General features: G+C 32.4%; 3 protein-coding genes across 3 annotated transcripts; 1 reads left to right on the top strand and 2 right to left on the bottom strand.

Moving 5' to 3' along the window:
- The first annotated feature begins 939 nt into the window (after positions 1–939).
- On the top strand, positions 940–4,548 carry LOC107428112 (vesicle-associated membrane protein 711). The gene is made up of 4 exons (XM_048467347.2): positions 940–1,300; positions 2,503–2,693; positions 2,871–3,034; positions 3,181–4,548. Exons 1-4 carry the CDS (start codon positions 1,066–1,068, stop codon positions 3,269–3,271), a joined length of 681 nt encoding a protein of 226 aa, XP_048323304.2. The 5' UTR covers positions 940–1,065; the 3' UTR covers positions 3,272–4,548.
- A 177-nt stretch (positions 4,549–4,725) lies between these two features.
- On the bottom strand, positions 4,726–8,193 carry LOC125420613 (MDIS1-interacting receptor like kinase 2). Its single transcript, XM_048467248.2, has 2 exons — positions 6,004–8,193; positions 4,726–5,309 (listed from the first exon to the last, which is right to left on the bottom strand). The coding sequence occupies exons 1-2, from the start codon at positions 8,084–8,086 to the stop codon at positions 4,933–4,935; spliced, it is 2,460 nt and encodes an 819-aa protein (XP_048323205.2). The 5' UTR covers positions 8,087–8,193; the 3' UTR covers positions 4,726–4,932.
- A 7,126-nt stretch (positions 8,194–15,319) lies between these two features.
- On the bottom strand, positions 15,320–19,156 carry LOC107428232 (MDIS1-interacting receptor like kinase 2-like). The gene is made up of 2 exons (XM_060813954.1): positions 16,652–19,156; positions 15,320–15,983 (listed from the first exon to the last, which is right to left on the bottom strand). The coding sequence occupies exons 1-2, from the start codon at positions 19,008–19,010 to the stop codon at positions 15,607–15,609; spliced, it is 2,736 nt and encodes a 911-aa protein (XP_060669937.1). The 5' UTR covers positions 19,011–19,156; the 3' UTR covers positions 15,320–15,606.
- Positions 19,157–20,324: the final 1,168 nt, after the last annotated feature.

Genomic DNA, 20,324 nt, shown 5'->3' with positions numbered 1-20,324 from the left:
AGCTGCTGTTTGGTAATATTCTTGCTTTTTACTTTTTACTTTTATATCTAATTGTGTGTAATTTATCTATTTCAAATGCTGGTTAATCTTAATCAGTTCGTTAAAAATCTCAAATAACTATAAGCTAAGAAATAAAAGAAATACAAAATGAACACCATTTAAAATTGAGTTCAATATGATATTTATATTTTTTTTCTTAACTTTTGTAGTTAATAGGTATATCTGACAAAATTAACAATCTCAAATCAATACTAATAAATATTTGAAATAAATAAATTACACAAAATTATATTAAAATTTTTTGGTGTTATTGTCGCTTATTCTAACTTAGGAGCATAGGATCCAAAAGAAATGGGGTTAAATTTGATATTTGGTGGACCTACATGATGCCATTTAAATTTTTCAATCCTATATAAACCTGTAAGAAGTACACTGTGACCAAGTGCACAATTAAATAATAATAATAATAATAAGAAGAAGAAGAAGAATAAGAATAATAAACAATAAACAATAAAATACTACTAATGCAAATACTAACTGTATTTTATAAAAACCTATAAAATATATTTGAAATTTATTTTGAGTTCGTATAACAGCATTCATAAAAGAAAAGGGAATACCACCGCACCAATTGTGTTTATTTATTATTATTTTTAAGCTCAAAATCACTCAAACATTAATTTTTATTCAGTAAAAGAACAGGCACGGCTGACCTGTAAACAGCTGATTCATCAAAGTGGACTTGCTTTGTCCAGCATTGACCAGCGTCAACATTCACCATCCTTTTAATATGTACACAGAAGGCTCCCTCATGATTGGTCCACGTGTTTTATCCCTTTTTCATATAATATTGGGACCCCGCATATTTCCCGCCAACATATTCGGAGCAACCCAACCCAAACCCGTACTACGCCGCTCTTCTGGTCCTTTTTCTCTCTCTCTCTCTCCGCTAAAATTTAATTCATCAAAACCAAAAAAAACATCTCCGCCGAAACCACCGCCCCCTCCGTCCGTACTTCGCCGGAGCTCTTCTCAGCCTCTCGGCGTCACCTGAGAGAGAGAGAGATGGGCATACTGTATGGGATGGTGGCGAGGGGACAGGTGGTTCTGGCGGAGTTCAGCTCAACTTCCACCAATGCCAACGCCGTGGCCCGACAGATACTCGACCAGATGATGAATAAAGCCGGAAATATCAACCACGAAGACAGCAACGCTTCCTTTTCCCATGATCGCTATATCTTCCACGTCAAGCGCACCGACTGCCTCACCGTGCTTTGCATGGCCGACCAAGCCTCTGGACGTATGTATGCTTTTATTTAATTATTTTACTTCGCATATATATTACAATCTCAATATTTTTTTGAAAGATTTTTTGAGATCCATTCTTATAACTTCTATGTAGAAGCTCTGAACTTCTATAACAATTTATAAATTCTTCTAAACTCCACAATGTTTTTTAAAATTTATTAAATTATAAATTGAATACATCATATTTAATTAGATGGTTTTATTTGTCTACTAATTGTGAATAAATATTTAATTTGTGAAAATTAAACATATTTCATGCTTACATATTTTCTACGGAAAGTTTGGTTTCCAACTGCTTGAAATTGTAAATGGGGTTTGCCTGAAATATTTATTAATATTATTAAATTTATTTTACTCGTTGATAAAATTAAAAATAAAAAAATAAAAAAAAAACGATTAACAGACCTCTTTACAATGGTTCAGTACACAAAATTATGAAGCATATATAGTCATCGTTTATGATTGTTAATTGGAGCGATTGGACTTTTAGCTACATACAATGTTTCAGGGGGTTCAATGCATAAATATGTGAATTCATAGATGTTGAATCAATATTGTTAAGATCCATCTCGAAATTCTTGTATCGTGATGGCATATTTGACACTTTGATTTGCGAATACATATAAATAATACATTGTATGACAGTTTTTTAAAGCAATATATTACTTAATGTGGATTTCTACAAATAAAAATATATAGGTATTTATATCATAAGAAAATTATATATAAATATATAAATATATATATATTCTTTGAAAAATTATTCGTTGGAAATTGGGATTTTGCTAAATGTTTAAATATTTGCATTTATTAAACTTACATTTGTATATTAATATGGTAGTTTAAGTTAAGGCTTATGAAAGCATTCGCAGGAATATTGGTTCTATTGCCAAAAATCCTCTAAGCCGAGATGAATTGATTTTCTTCTCTTCAATAGGCCGCTTTTACTGCATTTGTTATTGTTTTTGGATAACCTCGCGCATTGAACCATGAAAAGTTGAATGGTGTTTATAATTGATCAAACGAGACCTAAGCTGATAAGCTTTTCTCTGTTTCGACTTGCATTTTAATTTCTGACAAGCTTTCTGGCTTTTCCATGAGATCAAGTTCATAAGCTTTTGTTTTTGTTTTTGTTTTTTTTTTTTTTTTTTTTTTTTTTTTTTTTTTTTTTTTTTTTTTTTTTGGTTGGTGCAGGGAGAGTTCCTTTTGCATTTCTTGAAGAAATTCATCAAAGATTCGTGAAAACATATTCTCGGTCCATTCTTTCAGCTCCTGCCTATGCCATGAATGATGAATTTTCAAGGATTCTGAATCAACAGATGGACCATTACTCTAATGATCCAAATGCAGACAGGTTAAACCGTCTAAAAGGTGAAATGACTCAGGTAATTCATGTAATTGGGGGCTTTACATGCTTTTTTTATTGCATTTGTGACAGGCAGTATACTAGCATTCAATCACGAATTGGATTTTACTATATTGTCTCTTCCACTTAAACTACTAGCTACCATTTTGGTTCTAATGAATAAATACTCTCCAACATGTTGTCGTGACAATGATAGATAAGAAGCGTCATGATTGACAATATCGAAAAGGCCTTGGAAAGGGGAGATCGCTTGTCGCTGCTGGTTGAGAAAACTTCAACGATGCAAGGCAATGCAGTTCGCTTTAAAAGGCAATCTCGCCGTTTAAAGAACACTCTATGGTGGAAAAATGTCAAGCTCACGTATGTAATTAATCTTAACACACTCCACTTTTTATATGATTAAAAAGTTCCATGGAAAATCTCTCTATCAGTCCCATGGATTTGTAGTGCTATTTCAGTTTCTTTTCATAAAACACCCTCACCGGAGTTCCTTATATCCTGAGCAGGGCTTCATTGATATTCATCCTCTTGGTGGTCATCTATGTGGTTCTTGCGCTTGCATGTCACGGTCCCTTGCTAGCTTCTTGCTTAAAGTAAAACATTCAGTCAGGGGCGGCTTTGTGATTTTTGCACGGTTTAGTCATAGCGAATATCGACTAATGATTTGCTTTATCAAAAATTAAAGGGTACAAATTCACATGTACAGCATAGGCGCTCTGTTCTTATACAGGTTTCACAGTTGCTTTTTCATGTTCTCTAAAAGAATGTTGGCTTTGTCAACATACCAAAGCGGGTCGTATACTGTATCAGCACGACAATATTTTCCCTTTATATTAGGATTTTGTAACTTAAAATTATTCATGCAAGATGTTTGTTTTATATTCTGTAGTTAGTGGTGAACAAGGCTAGATGATGGTAATGCTGTTCTTATAGTACTAAATTATCCAATATGTTCATCCAAGCAGGTTACTTTTAGATTGGAGATGAGATAATTATGGATTTGCAATATCAGTATGCGAGCATGAAATCAATTTATAAGAAGCAGCCGAGTAAATTGAATTTTTATAATTCCACAAACTAATTGCTATAGAACTCATTTCGGTGTTGACAAAATTGCTAATGATAAGAAAAATTTATTCAATTTTTAACTCAGAGAAACAATAGTACTATCCAAGCAATAATCTCCTGTGTCCTTATTTGGCATGCAAGGATCCGATTGGATAGGATATAGAAATGAAGTCTTCTTGGCTGTTTACATTGGCATCATGAATAAAGATTCTTTGTCTCTAAAGTTTTAGACCTACTGTGACACAAGATTGAATTGTATAGCATATTGAAGATTGATTGGACTGGTTTAAGCTGTACAGGGCATGTCCAAAAAATATCCAGAGTGGTGTCCTCCATTCTTTTCCTGTTCCTTGCTTAATATACTCTTTTCTGTTTTTTTGTTTTTATGGGTGTACTCTGTTTCTTCTTCAACATTTGTCTCTACTGAATAACACATTAATTTTGCTAGACGTAATATGATTATCATAAATCTCTTCTGTTAAACTCAAGCCTCTTAACTACATGAAATTATTTGACATGGGAAGGACTATAACAGAACCTAACCGTCCGAACATGAACACAACTCACCTTTATTGATAAATTTGGTGGACTAATTTTGGCCTTGTTCAAGGAAATTCCCCAACCCCAAATTTCAAACACAAAAGATTTTTTCTTTTCTTTTTATTTTTATTTTTTATGTTTTCTGTTTTTAGTGTTTAGGTTTTAGTTTTTTTCTTTGATACTCATGTTAAATATTTGGACATATTTGAAATTTTTTAAACAATACTATGGAAGCATACGAACTTAGTCGTAGAAGCATGTAATCTTGTTTCCATCAACTCGATCAAATCCCATATCAATTATCCTTAATTGAACTGATTCAATAAATCGAGGGTAATTAATTGAAGTTTTATTAAAAGATATATAGGACCTTAAATTTCTATCCAAAAAAATATAGGATCTTAAATCGAAAAATGTTGAAATCTAAAAGATAGTCAAATTCATGCATTTAATACTTAAGAAATTATTCTTTCAATAGTTGAAACAATCGGAGGACAGCACAAATTTAGAATAACAAAAAATAACTCATTAAGGGAAGTAAAAAACAAAAAAAAACAAAAAAACAAAATATATTTGCTATATATAACCTTACGCCCCAAGTCTTGAAAGTTGGATGAGTTGTTCTAACTATTTAATATTACCTGTCTCACCTAACCATCTATGCAGAGTGCTTGTGGGTTCATGAGGTGTCCTATTGAAATTTCATGGAAACAATGATCGGCAAATGGCGTGCAACGATCAATAAATTTTTTGGAAACACCTTCCATGGTTGGTCGATACCTTGGATTAGCATTTAAGCATGCAAATGCAATTGAAGCAACAAGAACAACACTGTGCACTGCCAACCGACTTCTTGGTGGTGTTAATCGTTGGTCTAATATTTCAGTTAGCAGTAGATTTTGTGTTGAAGGTGATGATAATGATGATAACACTTCTTTTGGATGCTTTCCCATTAGCGTTTCAAGTGCCACCACTCCAAAGCTATATACATCGCATTTCTCAGTTCCAACGATAGTATAGGCAAGCTCTACAATTCATAAAAACAAAATACCATGGTAAATAAAAAAAAATGATCGTCAATGAAATAATTCACTATTAGCTGGCGACAATGCTAAGTCATTGCAACTAATAATTCATGGGACGAATTTTGTTTTTGCTGAAAATATAAAAAAATTCTTTTAGGATGCTTTATGTTCGTTGCAACAGAATATCCATTTGCAACAATTAAATTTTTGAACAGGCTTTTTAAAAACAGAGTTTTCGTATTGGAAAAAAAAAAAAAAAAAAAAAAAAAAAAAAAAAAAAAAGAAGAATTACAAAATTAAATGGTGACAAAAGTCTTTTGAAACAACTAAGAATATTGCAATAGAATACTAGTGGCAAACAGGGCAGTGCAATTATTTTGTCACAACACTATATATTTGTTGCAACGAAATATTAGATAGTGGCAAATGGATAGAAGAGAGGGTGTTACAGCTATTTGTTGTGGTGATAGCATTATTAATGATTTACAAGTAAATTTGATTATTTTTAATGATAACATACCACGTGATTCCCATATTTAAAGCTTTTTTAAAACAATAAAATAGTTTGACAATGATGCGGGTTCCATTTATCATGTAGCATTATAAATAACTTATACTTTTGCCTACCTTGAATTTGAGATTTTAAAGATTGAATATGAGAGAGAAAACTGTACATAGGAATAGTGAAAACTTTACCAGGAGCAATATAACCATAGGTACCGGCAAGTATGTTACTTTGAGTAGACGAATTAGGATCGAGAAGTCTTGCAGTGCCAAAATCCGCTACAACAGCCTCTAGTTCAGAGTTTAGTAGAATATTGCTGGTGGTTACATCGCGATGAATTATTGGTAGAGTGCAACCATGGTGCATATAACATAAGGCATTCACTATGCCTTGGATAATATTCACCCTTTTCCTCCAATCTAATTCCATTGCCTCCACATCATTGTTCAAGACACAAAACAAGCTCCCTCTTTCCATATATTCATAAATCAAAAACATGCACTTTTTGTGTAAACAAAAACCATAGAGTCTCACAATATTCCTATGTCTTAATGTTGTCAATGCTTTCACCTCATTTATGAAACTCTTATTCAAAACAGGGTGTTCAATCTCTGAAGTGTGAAGTTTTTTCAAAGCAACTACTTTGCCATTAGGAAGTTGTGCTTTATAGACACTTCCATAACCACCGGTGCCAATGCAATACCTTATGTCAAAATCCTCTGTTGCTTGTAGAATGTCTTTGTACGCTATATTCCCATCATAATTCCATATTGAAAATATATCTCCATTTTTTGTTGTATTTGTCTCACCAAGTGGTTGAGTATGCTTCCTATTTTTGCACCGACATATGTAGAAGATTGCAATGAGCACAATAGAAGACAAGACAAGAATAACCGATACAAGAACAACAATGACTCTGATTTTTTGGGAGTGGGGCACAACTTTGTGAATGACACCCTGATTATTAGTAGCTGCTGGGGGAGCATCCAAGCAGTGATAGCCAATTACGTAGTCAAAACATAAATCTTTGTTGCCTTCGATATCAAATAAACTGAATCGTTGTTGATTAAGATAGCGGATTGTACCGCTGAGATTGTTACAGGCAAGGTTCAAGGAGGTCAAGCTTGTGAGGTTGTAAAATTGAGAAGGTATTTGTCCAACAATTGAGTTGTAACTGAGGTCCAAAGAAATGAGTGTAGAAAGGGAACATATGTCAGTGGGTATGGTTCCGTTGAAGTGGTTGTGGGACAAGTCAATTTGATTTATACTGTCAAGACCACCCAGAGACGGTATTTGTCCAACAATTGAGTTGTAACTGAGGTCCAAAGAAATGAGTGTAGAAAGGGAACATATGTCAGTGGGTATGGTTCCGTTGAAGTGGTTGTGGGACAAGTCAATTTGTTTTATACTGTCAAGACCACCCAGAGACGGCACAATTGGACCCGTGAGGTTGTTAGAACGGAGTTCTAATATTTCCAGGTTTTTGAGATTTCCAATTTCTGGAGGGATGGATCCATTTATTTGGTTGGAATAAAGTGAGAGAGTATTTAGTTTGGTTAGTTGACCCAGACTTAATGGAAGTGGTCCATGGAGCCAGTTTCCGGACATGATGAAGGAATGAAGATTTTTCAGCTTTCCTATTTCGATTGGGATGGAACCATGGATTTCATTATATGAAATGTCAAGATGTGTGAGATTGAACAAATGACCAAGGGATGAAGGGATTGGACCAGACAAGTTGTTGGCACTCAAGTTTAATGAAACAAGACTGTTCAAATTGCCTAATTCTGGTGGAATTGAACCGTTGATTGGATAATTATAAGAAATGTCAAGCGTCAGCAATTGGGAGAGGTTTCCTAATGAAAGAGGTAACTCACCTGTTAATTCATTATATGAGAGATTGAGGTGATTGAGCTTCGAAAGAGTGCCCATCTCTGGCGGGATGCTCCCATTAAGCCAAGCTCCAGCAAGATCCAGGTGGACTAAATTCGGAAACGAAGACCCATTAAGAAATCTCCCAAGATTCATTCCCAAAAGAGAATCATTATGTAGAGAAATATGAGTGATGGTTGCAGCATGATTGCAAGTAACGCCAGGCAACTTGCAAGGAGTTGTGGTGGTGGAGTTGAGATATTCAACACTCCACCAACCAGATTCAAGCAGAGCCTTTGCTTCTTTTTCAGGAGAGCCCAAAACAGGGGAAGCCCAGGAGCCCACTGCTACTGCTATTACTGCAGCAACACTGAATATGTAGAATGAAATGGAGAATTCCATGCTCTCTTATATGTGAATTGTGATAACTATCTACTTCAAAACTAATTTTGTATGAAGCAAGCATTATATAGGGGCACTCTAATTATTAATTAATGCCTTTTTTTTTTTTTTCCCATTATTTTTCCAGGTTTACCAAGCCAAATGGGATGCTGTCTACTTGGCCGTAAATTACGCGGTTATCCTGGAGTCAGCATGACTTTGTGACGCGCTGCTAAAAAGTAGTTTAAAGAAATTGGACTGGAATTTCAATTATTTATCACTAATTCTAACGTACTATACATGTCAGGAAATTTGACAAGCTTTTAATTTCTCCATTAACCAAATATATGCATATATATATTAAAGGAGGTATAGAAAGACTTCAAGGATTGTTAACGCGTGGACTTGCATATCAATAGTAGGCCCCTTATTCTCTCTTTTTTTTTTTTTTTTTTTTTTTTTTTTGGTCCTTTTTTATTTTTTATTTTTTATAACTTTAATCACATTGAATAGAGGATCCATGCTTTCTGTCTCTGGTATGTGATACCTATCTTCTTCAAAGCAATTTTGTATAAAGCATTATATACTGGCTTTCTAATTAATGCCTTTTCTAAAAATTACTTTTATTTTGTATAATTTTTTCTTTATTATTATTATTAGAAATTGACTAAAATTAATAATCAACTAATTATTACTGACTGTAATTCCTGCATTAATAAATAAATTAAAACGACGTATAGAAAGATTTTTATGGATTGTTTGTGCGTGCACTTGGAGGATTGTAATAGTACGCTTTTTTTTTTCCCTATTTATTTATTTTTGATAGCTTTAGCGAATTTTACCTTTAAAAATGATTTCCATCATTGGCGAATTACTAGTGTGCTTCTATATTTGTGGATGGTATTATTTATTTATTTTGCATCTAACATTTATCATTTATAGAAGAGCATATATTAGAGCTTTACATTCATATTTAAAAAAAAAAAAAAAGTTAGCAGAAATATGAAAAGATTAATTCGCTTTGCCAATTATATTTGGTATTCTCTCAAACACACTCACAGATTAATTAAGTCTAAAATATCTTCTTTTCATATCGTGTATTTTTCTTTTTCCTTTATTTTTTATTTTTTGGGTTAACTCCATATTATGTTATTTGGACCATATTTAACTTAAGAAATTTCAATATATTATTTTATTATTCAAATATTATTATGAAATTTTGGTTTAAATGGTACTATCCACATGGTTTAGAGGTGAAAATGTACATAGAATTTCAAAAATATAAATGGATGGTTTGGAATTGAAATTGAAAAAATTCCATATCAAAACACAACAAGCATCCTTAAAAGTTTTTCACTTATTTATTGAAGCTTCATTCTACATTAAAGATTATTTTAGTTAAGTTTGATTAACATGCTTGCTCACCAGACAACAAAAGATTGTTGGAATATATATATTTTCCGGAAACGTGTAATTAATGCAATTGTTAGAAATTCTTTGAGAAGTTTAACTGCATTGTAAGTGAGAACATTCAACCCAATTACTCCTCTGAGAGAAATTAAGTTGATTAGCTTCTAATTTCTCTTTATTTGTATGGGTATTGCTTTACCAACATAAAAAATGTTCTTAATCCATCCCAGTTGAGACGCAAGAAAATTGAAAGAGCACAATTATTCATATCAACAATTGGTCAACCGTCATAGTCTTTAGACTTTTCTTCGCGTACTTTTTTTGTTTTTTTGTTTTTGTTTTTTTTGGTAAAGTTCACACACACTCTCCAATCTTCAAAAGGCGAGAAAATCTTCAATATAACAGGTATAAGGGATCTATCCACGTGTGAATAAGGCGCACCGTGCACCATTCCAATCAAATAAAGTGGCCCCCTCCGTTTTATTCCTTGTCCCTCTGCCTAATAAACATTGGGTAACAAGCATATCAATTATGTTTCTGTATAGAGGCCGGTCTTGCACCCTATTAATTTTTGTGTTTTTAAATGTAAAAAGTAAAAAGAGAGGCTCATACATTATTGCTTTTGTGATTAATTGTACTAGAGGAATCTCATACATTAGTGCTTCGGTTAAGGCTCTCTCTACTGGGTTCCAAATATTTATACAAGATACATAGGGACAAGGGTTAATGTTACAAATTAGGATAATGATATTATTATTATTATTATTATTTGAGGATGATTAAGGCTTGAGCATTAATGTTTTCTTTAGTTTGTCTTAGGCTTTTTATCAGCTATGACATACTCATGTGATAATTGACTAACCATTAATTAGACATGTAGGAAAAAACCTAGCTATAGTTTTTAGGACTACATAATCGAAATAGATTGTTCTAACGTTTATAAATTAATACCAAAAAAAAAAAAAAAAAAAAAAGGAAATATATTCACTGACTTTTATATCTATATATACCATCGAGCTCAAAAAAATGTTGTGGAAGAAAATTTGTTAATCAATGTATTACAGAATGTTAATACTGGACTTATGGTCATTATAGTCCTATCTTAAACCTAGCTATATATACATATATTCAGAACCGATTCAAGGCATAAGCTTTTATATTGAAATTTAAAAATATTATTGTATATTATATATATATATATATATATTACAATTTTTATTTAATAAATAAGAATGGATAATTTTTCTTTGTGGAATTATGTGAATTTTGACTTTTTTACAACGCTACATTAACTCTGATTTATTTTTTATAACTATAATTATCTTTTATTTTTGAGAATTCCTTTAGAAACTTAATTATTTTTAATATTTCTATTGAGTGTTTAGTATCTTTTAATATAAAAATAAAGTTAAAATGCTCTTTGTTCATGATTTTTCTCATCTAGCTCCCGTCTCTTTCTATTAAACCACTTAACTTTTATATGTGATCTTGCTCATACATTATATATAATCTACGAAATTTCAATGCTCTAGAAATAGGTAATCTTATTCGTTATTAATTTTTGTTTTGTTTTTACCCATATTAATATATTTAATTGTTATTTATTTAACGACTTTATACGGTTGTTCTTATAATATGCATTTTTGTTTTCTATAAATTCATATTGTAGTTATTTTTGTTTTCTGTCAATTCATATTTGTAGTTAATTTCCAATTCTGCCATAGTTCATTGAATAAAAATAAACTATCTATATGATTTAATTGATGTGCATTCTCTAATTTATTTAAAAATTTATTTGATTAAATTGATTATAACTTTGTACACTTGAATGATTGATTATGAGTCAAAAAAATATTATTATCAAAACTTATCTCAAAAAGCAATATATAATATATACATATATATGTTTTGAATAAAAAAATTCGAATATATTGTAAAAAATTTATTAACAATATTTAATAAAAGGCCTTAGAAGAATTTACCAACAAAAAAACAAAAAAAGCCTTGCAACAATTTTTGTCTCGGCCTCAATAATAATTAAGAGGGCCCTGCCTACACTTAATGATCCCAATTGTCTTATATATCGTCCAAGTCATTTGGTCTGCAACTAGTTTTCTTCCTTCTTTAAAGAAATATTAATAAACATTACTTCAAGCACAAAAATACTATTGTGAAATGGGAAAAGGAAGATTAATTAATAACAATAGTTATGTTACCACATCATATTTAATAATCAATTAATAATTGACCAAAAAATAATTAATTAATAATGACGTGTGCCAATTTATTTTGTCCAATTGTCTTGCTGTATCTATTTCAGAAAAAAAAAAAAAAATTGTCTTGGCATGTTAATTTGCCACATCATGATAAACTTGTACCACCCTTCTTTCAAAAAAATAAAAATAAAAAAAAAAGACAAAAAATAAAAAAACAAGTACGCTCTTTATCCCAAAAAAAAAACAAAAAAACTGCTTTTTTATTTATCGGGTTACTAATTGTCGTTTACGTCTTGATTTTTTATTTTATTTAATCTAATATAGTTTTTTTGTTTTGATTTTTTATTTTTATTTAAGCTAGTGTAGTTTATTTTTATTCATCGGGTTACTAGGTGTCGTCTACATCTTGATTTTTTTTTATTTTTTTTATTTGATTTAGTATAGTTATGCCAATTAAAAACGATTTAAAATTGTGTTCAATTTATTTATTTATTTTCTTCCTATAAATTATAGTTCTTTGAGAGAATAACAAACTCAAACTACATATTTACATTTACAAGCATTGCCATTCAACTATCTATTGACAATTAAAAGCATTGTCATTCATTAGCCAACTGCAATGCCCTTTCGTAGTACGGGGAAAAAAATGGATGAATAAATATAAAGAGCTACAGGAATAATTGCTGGAGGTTTTATGAACCATATATAGTCATCGTTTATGATTGTTAATTGGAGCGATTGGACTTTTAGCTGGGGGGGGGTTCTCATACCATGTTTCTGGGTGGTTCAATGCATAAACATGTGAATTCATAGATGTTGAATCAATATTGTTAAGATCCATCTCGGTATTCTTGAATCGTGATGGCATATTTGACACTTTGAGCTCTGGCTCTTGCGATGGAATGTGGATATATATATATATATATATATATAGTCATTTTTATGTGTTAATATGTGAAATACATAACAAATAATATATTGTGTGATAGTTTTTTAAAGCAACATATTATTTAATGTTGATTTCTACAAATAGAAATATATGGGTATTTATACCATAAAAAAAAATTATATATATTCTCTGAAAATTTATTCATTTTAAATTGAGATTTAACTAAAGGTTTAAATATTTGCATTTATTAAACTTACATTTGTATATTAATATGGTAGTTTAAGTTAAAGCTTATGAAAGCATTCGCAGGAACATTGGTTCTATTGCCAAAAATCTTCTAAGTAGAGATGAATTGATTTTCTTCTCTTCAGTAGGCCGCTTTCACTGCATTTTTTATTGTTTTTCGATAACCTCATGCATTGAACCATGAAAAGTTGAATGGTGTTTATAATTGATCAAACGAGACCCAAGTTCATAAGCTCTTCTCTCTTTAGACTTGCATTTTAATTTCTGACAAGCTTTCTGGCTTTTCCATGAGATCAAGTTCATAAGCTTTTCTCTTTTTTCCGTTTGTTGGTGCAGGGAGAGTTCCTTTTGCATTTCTTGAAGAAATTCCTCAAAGATTCGTGAAAACATATGCTCGGTCCATTCTTTCAGCTCCTGCCTATGCCATGAATGATGAATTTTCAAGGATTCTGAGTCAACAGATGGACCATTACCCTAATGATCCAAATGCAGATAGGTTAAACAGTCTAAAAGGTGAAATGACTCAGTAATTCATCTAATTGGGTGCTTTACATGCTTGTTCTATTGCATTTGTGACAGGCAGTGTACTAGCATTCAATCACAAATTGGATTTTACTGTATTGTCTCTTCCGCTTAAACTAATAGAATAGTGAGTAATACATACACTGGTTACCATTTTGGTTCTAATGAATAAATACTCTCCAATATGTTGTCGTGACAATGATAGATAAGAAGCGTCATGATTGACAATATCGAAAAAGTCTTGGAAAGGGGAGATCGCTTGTCGCTGCTGGCTGAGAAAACTTCAACAATGCGAGGCAATGCAGTTCGCTTTAAAAGGCAATCTCGCCGTTTAAAAGATACTCTATGGTGGAAAAATGTCAAGCTCATGTATGTAATTAATCTTAACACACTCCACTTTTTTACATGATTAAAAAGTTCCATGGAAAATCTCTCTATCAGTACCATGGATTTGTAGTGCTATTTCAGTTTCTTTGCATAATACGCCCTCATCGGAGTTCCTTATATCCTGAGCAAGGCTTCATTGATATTCATCCTCCTGATGGTCATCTATGTGGTTCTTGCGCTTGCATGTCACGGTCCCTTGCTAGCTACTTGCTTAAAGTAAAACATTCAGTCGGGAGGGCTTTGTGATTTTGCACGGTTTAGTCATAGCGAATATCGCCTAATGATTTGCTTTATCAAAAATTAAAGGGTACAAATTCACATGTACATAGGTGCTCTGTTCTTATACAGGTTTCACAGTTGCTTTTTCATGTTCTCTAAAAGAATGTTGGCTTTGTCAACATACCAAAGCGGGTCGTATACTGTATCAGCACGACAATATTTTCCCTTTATATTAGGATTTTGTAACTTAAAATTATTCATGCAAGATGTTTGTTTTATATTCTGTAGTTAGTGGTGAACAAGGCTAGATGATGGTAATGCTGTTCTTATAGTACTAAATTATCCAATATGTTCATCCAAGCAGGTTACTTTTAGATTGGAGATGAGATAATTATGGATTTGCAATATCAGTATGCGAGCATGAAATCAATTTATAAGAAGCAGCCGAGTAAATTGAATTTTTATAATTCCACAAACTAATTGCTATAGAACTCATTTCGGTGTTGACAAAATTGCTAATGATAAGAAAAACTTATTAAATTTTAAACTCAAGAGAAACAATAGTACTATCCAAGCAATAATCTCCTATGTCCTCATTTGGCATGCAAGGATCCGATTGGATAGGATATAGAAATGAAGCCTTCTTGGCTGCTGACATTGGCATCATGAATAAAGATTCTTTGTCTCTAAAGTTTTAGACCTACTGTGACACAATATTGAATTGTATAGTATATTGAAGATTGATTGGACTGGTTTAAGCTGTACAGGGCATTTCCAAAAACTATCCAGAGTGGTGGCCTCCATTCTTTTCCTTTTCCTTGCTTAATATACTCTTTTTTTTGTTTTTTGTTTTTTTGGGGTCTACTCTGTTTCTTCTTCAACGTTTGTCTCTACTGAATAACACATTAAATTTGCTAGACGTAATATGATTATCATAAATCTCTTCTGTTAAACTCGAGCCTCTTAACTACATGAAATTGTTTGACATGGGAAGGACTATAACAGAACCTAACCGTCCGAACATGAACACAACTCACCCTTATTGATAAATTTGGTGGACTCAATTTGGCCTTGTTCAAGGAAATGCCCCAACCCCAAATTTCAAACACAAAAGATTTTTTCTTTTCTTTTTATTTTTATTTTTTATGCTTTCTGTTTTTAATGTTTAGGTTTTAGTTTTTTTCTTTGATACTCATGTTAAATATTTGGACATATTTGAAATTTTTTAAACAATACTATGGAAGCATACGAACTTAGTCATAGAAGCATGTAATCTTGTTTCCATCAACTCGATCAAATCCCATATCAATTATCCTTAATTGAACTGATTCAATAAATCGAGGGTAATTAATTGAAGTTTTATTAAAAGATATATAGGACCTTAAATTTCTATCCAAAAAAATATAGGATCTTAAATCGAAAAATGTTGAAATCTAAAAGATAGTCAAATTCATGCATTTAATACTTAAGAAATTATTCTTTCAATAGTTGAAACAATCGGAGGACAGCACAAATTTAGAATAACAAAAAATAACTGATTAAGGGAAGTAAAAAACAAAAAAAAACAAAATATATTTGCTATATATAAACTTATGCCCCAAGTCTTGAAAATTGGATGAGTTGTTCTAACTATTTAATATTACCTGTCTCACCTAACCATTTATGCAGAGTGCTTGTGGGTTCATGAGGTGTCCTATTGAAATTTCATGGAAACAATGATCGGCAAATGGCGTCCAACGATCAATAAATTTTTTGGAAACACCTTCCATGGTTGGTCGATACCTTGGATTAGCATTTAAGCATGCAAATGCAATTGAAGCAACAAGAACAACACCGTGCACTGCCGACCGACTTCTCGGTGGTGTTAATCGTTGGTCTAATATTTCAGTTAGCAGTAGATTTTGTGTTGAAGGTGATGATAATGATGATAACACTTCTTTTGGATGCTTTCCCATTAGCGTTTCAAGTGCCACCACTCCAAAGCTATATACATCGCATTTCTCAGTTACAACGATAGTATAGGCAAGCTCTACAGTTCACAAAAACAAAATACCATGGTAAATAAAAAAAAATTATCATCAATGAAATAATTCACTATTAGCTGTCTACAATGCTAAGTCATTGCAACTAATAATTCATGGGACGAATTTTGTTTTTGCTGAAAATATAAAAAAATTCTTTTAGGATGCTTTATGTTCGTTGCAACAGAATATCCATTTGCAACAATTAAATTTTTGAACAGGCTTTTTAAAAACAGAGTTTTCGTACTGGAAAAAAAAAAAAAAAGTATTACAAAATTAAATGGTGACAAAAGTCTTTTGAAACAACTAAGAATATTGCAATAGAATACTAGTGGCAAACAGGGCAGTGAAATTATTTTGTCTCAACACTATATTTTTGTTGCAACGAAATATTAGATAGTGGCAAATGGACAGAAGAGAGGGTGTTACAGCTATTTGTTGTGGTGATAGCATTAATAATGATTTACAAGTAAATTTGATTATTTTTAATGATAACATACCACGTGACTCCCATATTTGAAGCTTTTTTAAAACAATAAATTAGTTTGACAATGATGTGGGTTCCATTTATCATGTAGCATTATAAATAACTTATACTTTTTCCTACCTTGAATTTGAGAATTTAAAGATTGAATATGAGAGAGAAAACTGCATAGAGGAATAGTGAAAACTTTACCAGGAGCAATATAACCATAGGTACCGGCAAGTATGTTACTTTGAGTAGACGAATTAGGATCGAGAAGTCTTGCAGTGCCAAAATCCGCTACAACAGCCTCTAGTTCAGAGTTTAGTAGAATATTGCTGGTGGTTACATCGCGATGAATTATCGGTAGAGTACAACCATGGTGCATATAACATAAGGCATTCACTATGCCTTGGATAATATTCACCCTCTTCCTCCAATCTAATTCCATTGCCTCCACATCATTGTTCAAGACACAAAACAAGCTTCCTCTTTCCATATATTCATAAATCAAAAACATGCACTTTTTGTGTAAACAAAAACCATAGAGTCTCACAATATTCCTATGTCTTAATGTTGTCAATGCTTTCACCTCATTTATGAAACTCTTACTCAAAACAGGGTGTTCAATCTCTGAAGTGTGAAGTTTTTTCAAAGCAACTACTCTGCCATTAGGAAGTTGTGCTTTATAGACACTTCCATAACCACCGGTGCCAATGCAATACCTTATGTCAAAATCCTCTGTTGCTTGTAGAATGTCTTTGTACGCTATATTCCCATCATAATTCCATATTGAAAATATATCTCCATTCTTTGTTGTATTTATCTCACCAAGTGGTTGGGTATGCTTTCTATTTTTGCACCCACATATGTAGAAGATTGCTATGAGCACAATAGAAGATAAGGCAAGAATAACTGATACAAGAACAACAATGACTCTGATTTTTTGGGAGTGGGGCTCAACTTTGTGAATGACACCCTGATTATCAGTAGCTGCTGGGTCAGCAACAAAGCAGTGACAGCCAATTTCGTAGTCAAAGCATAAATCTTTGTTGCCTTCTAAATCAGAAAAATCCAATTGTTGTTGATTAAAAATGCAGATTCCACCGCTGAGATTGTTATAGGCAAGGTTCAAGGAGGTCAAGCTTGTGAGATGGTGAAATTTAAAAGGTATTTGTCCAACAATTGAGTTGTAACTGAGGTCCAAAGAAATGAGTGTAGAAAGGGAACATATGTCAGTGGGTATGGTTCCGTTGAAGTGGTTGTGGGACAAGTCAATTTGTTTTATACTGTGAAGACCACCCAGAGACGGTATTTGTCCAACAATTGAGTTGTAACTGAGGTCCAAAGAAATGAGTGTAGAAAGGGAACATATGTCAGTGGTTATGGTTCCGTTGAAGTGGTTGTGGGACAAGTCAATTTGATTTATACTGTCAAGACCACCCAGAGACGGTATTTGTCCAACAATTGAGTTGTAACTGAGGTCCAAAGAAATGAGTGTAGAAAGGGAACATATGTCAGTGGGTATGGTTCCGTTGAAGTGGTTGTGGGACAAGTCAATTTGATTTATACTGTCAAGACCACCCAGAGACGGTATTTGTCTAACAATTGAGTTGTAACTGAGGTCCAAAGAAATGAGTGTAGAAAGGGAACATATGTCAGTGGATATGGTTCCGTTGAAGTGGTTGTGGGACAAGTCAATTTGATTTATACTGTCAAGACCACCCAGAGACGGTATTTGTCCAACAATTGAGTTGTAACTGAGGTCCAAAGAAATGAGTGTAGAAAGGGAACATATGTCAGTGGGTATGGTTCCGTTGAAGTGGTTGTGGAACAAGTCAATTTGATTTATACTGTCAAGACCACCCAGAGACGGTATTTGTCCAACAATTGAGTTGTAACTGAGGTCCAAAGAAATGAGTTTAGAAAGGGAACATATCTCAGTGGGTATGGAACCATGGATTTCATTATATGAAATGTCGAGATGTGTGAGATTGAACAAATGACCAAGGGATGAAGGGATTGGACCAGACAAGTAGTTGAAGCTCAAGTTTAATGAAACAAGACTGTTCAAATTGCCTAATTCTGGTGGAATTGAACCGTTGATGCAATTCCCAAAAATGTCAAGCGTCACCAGTTGGGAGAGGTTTCTTAATGAAAGAGGTAACTCACCTGTTAAATTATTTTCTGAGAGATTGAGGTGGGTGAGCTTCGAAAGAGTGCCCATCTCTGGCGGGATGCTCCCAGTGAGTCCGAATCCAGCAAGATCCAAGTGGACTAAATTCGGAAACGAAGACCCATTAAGAAATCTCCCAAGATTATTCAATTTGTATAGAGAACCTCCATGTAGAGAAATATGAGTGATGGTTGCAGCAAGATTGCAAGTAACGCCAGGCAACTTGCAAGGAGTTGTGGTGGTGGAGTTGAGATATTCACCACTCCACCAACCAGATTCAAGCAGAGCCTTTGCTTCTTTTTCAGGAGAGCCCACAACAGGGGAAGCCCAGGAGCCCACTGCTACTGCTATTACTGCAGCAACACTGAATATGTAGAATGAAATGGAGAATTCCATGCTCTCTTATATGTGAATTGTGATAACTATCTACTTCAAAACTAATTTTGTATGAAGCAAGCATTATATAGGGGCACTCTAATTATTAGTCGGCATGAGCACTCTAATTCATGGATCGTAAACGTGTGGACCTGGAGGATGAACACTAGGCCCCTTTTTTTCTCTTTTTCTTTTTCTTTTTCTTTCTTTTTTGTCCTTTTTTTAATTTTTTTTAGAACTTTAATCACATTGAATGGAGGATCGTTAATGCCTTTTTAAAAATTATTTCGTTTTGTATACTTTTTTTCTTTACGATCATTCTTATTAGTATTATTATTATCTTTTCTCAATTGATGTTTACCAAATGGGACGTTGTCTGCTTGGCCATAAATTACAAGGTTATCCTGGAGTATGCATGACTTGGCTGCAAAAAGTCTGGCAAAGAAATTGACTAGAATTAATGATCAATTAATTATTACCAACTGTATTTCTGTATTAATAAATAAATGAAAAGGATGTATAGAAAGACTTTTATGGATTGTTAGCGCGTGTACTTGGAGAATCAATATAGTATGCTTTTTTTATGATTATTTTCTTTCCCCTTTTTAAATTTTTTTTTTTTTTTTTATAGCTTTAGTGAATTAAAAACTTTAAAAATGACTCCCACCATTAGCGAATTACCAGTATGCTTTTATAGCTGTGGATGGTATAATTTATTTATTTTGCATCTACATTTATCATTTATAGAAGAGTATATATATTAAAACTTACATTCATATTAAAAACAAAAAAAGAAAGAAAGAAACAACAACAACAACAACAACAGCAGCTAGCTGCAGAAATATGAAAAGCTTAATTCACTACGTTTTTTTTTTTTTTTTTTTTTTTTGGGGGGGGGGGGGGTTGGTAATGTTACCATTTATATTTGGGATTCTCTCAAACACACTCAGAGATTAATCAAGTTTAAAGTGTTTTCTTTTCATATCATGTATTTTTTGGGGTCAACTCTATATCATGTTGTTTAGACCATATTTAATTTAAGAATTTTCAATATATTATTTTATCATTTCAAATATTATTTTGAAGTTTTGATTTAAATGGCACTGTCCCACATGATTTAGAGAAGAGAATGTACATAGAATTTTCAAAAGTATAAATAAATGGTTTGGAAATTGAATTAAAATAATTCTATATAAAAAAAACATAATAAGCACCTTTGAAATTTTTTCACTTATATATTGAAGCTTCATTCTACGTTAAAATGCTTGCTCACGAGACAACAAAAGATTGTTGTAATATATATATATATATATTTTCCGAAGACATGTAATTGAT

The sequence above is a fragment of the Ziziphus jujuba genome, chromosome 1 (genome assembly GCF_031755915.1).
Source record: "Ziziphus jujuba cultivar Dongzao chromosome 1, ASM3175591v1".
Taxonomy (NCBI): Eukaryota; Viridiplantae; Streptophyta; class Magnoliopsida; order Rosales; family Rhamnaceae; genus Ziziphus; species Ziziphus jujuba.
Note: the sequence above shows the minus strand (reverse complement) of the source record. Positions and strands in the feature narration are given on the sequence as shown.